The 6,000-nt window shown below is 44.2% G+C and overlaps 1 protein-coding gene across 1 annotated transcript; it reads right to left on the reverse strand.

Annotated features, from left to right (window-relative positions):
• Positions 1 to 564: 564 nt before the first annotated feature.
• On the reverse strand, positions 565 to 2,756 carry foxc1a (forkhead box C1a). Its single transcript, XM_034555891.1, has one exon. It carries the CDS (start codon positions 2,527 to 2,529, stop codon positions 1,111 to 1,113), a length of 1,419 nt encoding a protein of 472 aa, XP_034411782.1. The 5' UTR covers positions 2,530 to 2,756; the 3' UTR covers positions 565 to 1,110.
• Positions 2,757 to 6,000: the final 3,244 nt, after the last annotated feature.

Genomic DNA, 6,000 nt, shown 5'->3' on the forward strand with positions numbered 1-6,000 from the left:
ACATCAAAACTGAAGTGACAACGGGACTATCTTTGGCATGTGTGGTATGATATTAAGTAAGCACTGGTATGCGCCAGTAAACACACAACGCAGGCTGTGCAGGCCTCGGGTCAACATCATTTTAGTCATCTCGTACAAAGCCATATACTCATGTATAATATGACAACAACAAAAAACATACGAACAGTGCATGCTTTTTTGGATGTTAAAAGACCGAAATAAACACATCCGTAATATGCGTTTTCTCTTTGCGGATACAAATGTGCTATTTGCCTCAATATTTTCTAAAAGATTTCTTTGTAATGTTTTTTTAGAGAAGCAAACATGCCACTAGGGAAATATTACAAGTAAACGATTTTTCTTTGGGTGAGAACAAAATATGTAAGAGCTGCGCAGCAGATTACAGGCCGAACACACAGCATTAAATAAATAAGAGCAACATCTCAGCGCGTCTATTCAGATTAATGACGAGGCCTTTCCTCACACAACTAACACAAGACAGACTTAATGTAACATATCACTAGCCTGTAAGTCTGTAAGAAACGAGGCGTAAGTTTAACTCACATGAAATGAAAATTTATTAAACAAACAAACAAAATCCTTCAGAATACTTTTCCAACAAATGAAGAATCTTTAAAATAGTACGGCGATATACACGTTCCTTTTTTCTTACTTTCTATATTGGAACAATTGTTTGGACAATTAAGGCAATTCAATTTAGAAACACTTTTTTGGGTGTTTGGTCCATAATACCCGGCTACATTTTTAGAAATAAATTACTATATGCAATTTACACGTCCATGAAAACTGACATATCCTTAACATATTACGGAAAGCCACAAAAGCAAAGAGAGACTTACGTGTTATTTGCAGTAACACTTTTTCTTTAGAAAAAACCGAGATAGAGTCTTTTCTGTTTTTTGTTTGTTTTCTGTCTCACATTAGTCCATATGGTGTGGGCAGGTGAGAGGGGGGCGGCAGGGGGGGGGGGGGGGGGGGGGGGGGGGGGGGGGGGGGGGGGGGGGGGGGGGGGGGGGGGGGGGACGTTGGATTTTACTGGAAGAGTTCAAACACCATGAGGGGAATTTTTAGCTTATATTTTTTCTTTGGTCAGAACTTGCTGCAGTCATATACGAACGCGCCCGAAGTGCGATAGATGGGTTGGCTCGGTGGGAACGACATCTGACAGCTGTTATTCCCATTCACCGGCGAATTATTCAAGCCAATTCTTTGGGATTCAAACATCTCTCGGACTGAGTGAAAGTTCTGCTGCTGTGCTGGGTACGCTGCGCCCAAGTGGCCCAGGTCTCCGGCCTGATTGAGGTACCAGGAGGTCAGCCTCCCTTGGTGGGGATGGTGGCCCTCCTGCACTGAGTTTAGATTACCGTGGGTCATGGAAGGTGAGGTGGTCGTGACTGAGTAATCTGGCAACGTTTCGTCCACGGTGGTGCTCGGCGCCAAGTGGCTAGATCTGTCCCCGGCGTACAAACTCATGGCTTGCATGTTACAATGATAGGTTGCATTGGAGGTAGTGGACATGGAGTTCTGGTTACACGGTGAACTATAGACAGATGTCTGATTTGGAGAATAGTTTAAGGACAAAGACGGTGTTATACCCGTCCTGGAGGAGGCGATAAGGCTGGGGGCGAGCTCGGTGGCACCTTGGGGAGACCCCCGCAGGGAGGTCATGATGTTGTCTACGCTGAAGCCCTGCGTCGAGGCCTGGCCGTGGTGCTGGTGGTGCTCGTTGCTGTCCATGCCGATGGACCTATTGGAGGGGATGCTGTGGGGGCTCCCGCTGGACATGCTGCTGCTGTCCGGGCTCTCGATTTTGGGCACGGTGCTCAAAGAGGGCGAGTCGGACTGCGGCGGCGTGACTGTCCCGTTCTCAGTCTTAATATCCTGGATCCTCACCGGCTTGGAGCCCTGCACCGACTGCTCCTGCTCACGGCCTTGCTGCCTCGGAGGCACATCCTTCTGCAGCCGCTCTTCTTTTTCTTTCACCACGTCCTTCTTTTTGAACCGTCGTCTCCTTCTCAAGAAGCTCCCGTTTTCAAACATGTTGTACGAGTCCGGGTCCAGGGTCCAGTAGCTGCCCTTGCCGGGCTTCTTGTCATCACGGGGCACCTTGACAAAACACTCGTTCAGCGACAGATTGTGCCTGATGCTGTTCTGCCAGCCCTGCTTGTTGTCTCTGTAAAATGGAAACCTCTCCATGATGAACTGGTAAATCCCATTCAGGGTCACCTTCTTGTCAGGCGAGTTTTGGATAGCCATCGTGATGAGCGCGATGTAACTATAAGGGGGTTTGACCATATCCTTGGGCTGAGGTTGGGGGGTGTACGGTCCATACGCCCGCGCCATGCTGGCAGGGTATTGGTCATGAGCCGCATGGGAGTACATGTTCATGGGCGCTGGCATCCCCGTGTATCCCCCACCGGTAGCGGCCCGGTAGTAGCTCGGGTCGCTGCTGATGTACGGCACGACGCCCAGAGAGTTGGGGCTGGAGACGGAGTAGCGAGCCTGCATGTCTTCAATTTGATCCGGCGAAAAAAATAAAGCTCCAAAAAAATAAAAATAATACACAGACGCAGAGCTCCACTTTCTGCCTCCTCTGAAGCGAAATCACAGTTCCGCACTGCTCACTCGAAAGAGGAACACGAGAGGAAAGACTTCAGTGCAAACGTGCTGGATCTCAGCCGTGTTTAAGCCGTCCCCATCCCTGTGTCTCTATGAAACTCAAATTGAAAAAGTTCTGAACTTTGGACACAGGACTTTTTTGCGCAGTTAAATTCTTTCCTCCTTTTTTTTGCTGCCAGCGGAGCTCCTCCCAGAAGAGTGCGCGAGTCGTCCAATGGGAAGCGAGAGCGAGGAAGCTCCTGGTCACACTCGGGGCTTTTAGGAGAGGAGGTGTCGGTAACTCCCAGCCCACTGCGGCCGGGACTTCAGACGTGACGGAGCGACTCGCTTGTACACGATCAGATAATGGAGATGCAGATTCCCGCACACTCTGTTAGAGAAAGACATCCTCTATCAGACCTGTAGCTGTCTAGAGACAACAGACGAGTTGTCTTTCAAATTAGAAATGTAAGATAACATGAATGTAAATATAATAGCATTAAATACATTTATAGTTCTTCCATCAAAAAACATAAATTCACTATTTACAAAAGCAGATCCATTATTTGGTATATATGCTCTCTTATGGCAGCGGTAATCCTATATTGATATTACTTGTTTGTTTTTTTATTTAACAAATAAATATATAGTGACACCAATAAACCAAATGGCGTCGTTTACGCCCATGGCAGTTTGCACGTATACAAATGCATTTTATTAGTTAAAAGTCCAAACACCAGCAGCAGATAGATCAAAGGAGGTCAGGGCATCGCGTCGTCGGCAGTGGGCGGTGAGATCTCGTTACAACGGGAATTAAAAGACGGTTTGGGCTGCGAGGAGCCAGAGGTGTGAGAGTTTATTCAAGACAGAAAAAGACCAGCGAACCAAATGGGAAGAGCGTGACTCCTCACATGCGGGGCTTTGAATCAAACATGTTTGAATGTCTGTGGGGATGTTTCAGGCCTATTGTGAATGGATTGTCTCTGTAACCAAATACACCCAAAACACCTCCGTATTCTTCACACAGGAGTAACTCCATTCATTTTTTTTAAAAATCCCTGGAGATTTAACGGAACGTCGTGTAATTAATCATAAAGCTGAGGTTTGAAATAAATAAAATATTGATATCAAAGATATAGACACGGGTGGAATGGACCGAGCCAGAAGGCCTCTGGTCGCCTGCTGTAAAGGCGACTGTGCATGAACTTGTTAATGGCCATTGTGAGGCAACGTTACAGTCCTAATATCGACGTAATCCTCTGCAGGTCGTCTTAATTAAATGTCCGTGCAGTGGCCTGCTGCTCCGCCGGTTTCTCCTTACATGGACCCGGGCATGAACTTTTTCCACCGCCCCGGGCTGTTTACACAACTCACGACGGGCTTTTTACTTAATGCCGCGGCCTGCCCACCCAGTCCTGCTTCACGCTTAATTGTTTAAAGTGTCCACGACTGAAGCAGCGAAAAACATGATGGATGTCAAAAATAATAAACGACAGGCAACGTATTTGGTGACTGCTCTTGTGTTCGGCTCTTGTGGCCTAACTACAATATAATGAGAACACCACTATAATCAAAATACGTGTTTTTAGTTTTAAAGTGACAGTGGTTTGAATATAATTTGTTCTACAATTTAATTGGATTTAACGTCATGTTATGTTTAGTTTTTGTTTAGTTTTGATGTATTTGGTCCCCTTAATCTTCGAAAACGAAAGATAAGAGCATAACAAATAACGACACTAAGTTAATATTATTATATTATTATATGTAGTTTATAGATACGTTAAAATTAAATAATGCAGGTTAATATACTAAATCAGACGGATGTTCACATACAAAAATGAACGTAAAAGAGAGAGAGAGAGAGAGAGAGAGAGAGCGAGCGAGAGCTTTACTGTTAAAGTTGCTTCATAACTATGATGTTGGCTCCCTCTAGTGTTCACAACGGGCAAGTTAGAAATCGTACGTCGCTTTCCACTAATTAGCTTACACTGATTTGAGTTATTTATTTCAAATCGTGATGAAGTGCCTTCTTTAATTCCCAACAACCATTGTATAAGACAATTGTAAAACCTAAATACATTTCTGGAGACAAATTAAAAAGAAGAAGAAGAACAAAACCCCACACATTCAGTTGAAGATTAATTTTGGACAACATGTCACCCATCTGTTTTTTCTTGATAGATAATGAAATATGTGCATTTAAAAAAACTGAGATTCATTTAACTCGTCAACAGCTATTACATGTGTGTGTGCGTACACGTGTGTGCGCGTGTGCGTACGTGTGAACGTGTGTGTGCGTGGACGCGTGTGGTTGCGTGTGTATGTGCGTGTGTGTACGCGTGTGCGTGCGTACGTGTAAGCGTTTGTGTGAACGTGTACATGTGTGTGTGCGCGTGGATGTGTGTGCGCGTGTGTTTGCGTGTGTATGTGCGCGTGTGTACGCGTGTGTAAACGTGTGAGAGCCGTCGAGGGTATTAGAACATTAATAAGACGCTACGGCCACCTAGCGGTTCATATGAATACTACAGTCTGCTGAGTCCAGGCAGCCTGAGCTGTTAGATCATTAAATAGGAAGACAGGTTATCAGATAAAAGAAAACTACGACCTTGAATAGTGAGATGTGCTCCTCAGAACAGTATGAGGTAGATACACACCTCAATCCGTTTGAAGGATAACATGATGCTCAAAGTGTGCACTATAAGCTGACAAGTAAGTTGAAATGCCTTTAGAGTTAAACTGCATACGCATTGTTATTAACAACGTGTTCATTGCTGACTTGTCCTTTTTCTTTTAGCCAAGGACATTTAAGTATTCCTATGTTTTACGAGATGGGCACATATTTCTTCTCAAGTCATGGCGTATTGATTTTGTATAAAACTATACTTTATCTTACTGTAATGTAACACGTTTTAACAATATCATAATCTAAATGGGTAGAGAAATATTATTCTCCATGCAATAAACATCAGGTCTGACACGGCCCACGGGCTCCGCCAGGATCCCCTTATCATTGATTACAGAAACATCTTAACTTATACCACACAGGTCAAGTCGTGCACATCCCTCAACTAATTTACAATTGCACATTTTTCCCCATCCTCCTCTCCTCAGCAGTGATGATGATGATGACGATGATAGCATGGACATTTTGGCTTGTACTTCAAATATCATAATTTGGCTTGATTTGCATGTTTCTGATGCTTTGTTTTCCATGTCCTCACAGTTGTTAGCTGTTTTGTCAGCAGGGTCGTTGTTTTGATTAAGGGTGGGACATTGAGAGCAATGGGAACAGTGTATTTTTAATGGGATGCTTGATTTCTAACACTAAATAAAAATATCATTTTTTAATACAAAATAATAGCAAAACCCACAACTATAACA

This window comes from Cyclopterus lumpus, chromosome 17 (assembly GCF_009769545.1).
Source record: "Cyclopterus lumpus isolate fCycLum1 chromosome 17, fCycLum1.pri, whole genome shotgun sequence".
In the NCBI taxonomy this organism is placed as follows: Eukaryota; Metazoa; Chordata; class Actinopteri; order Perciformes; family Cyclopteridae; genus Cyclopterus; species Cyclopterus lumpus.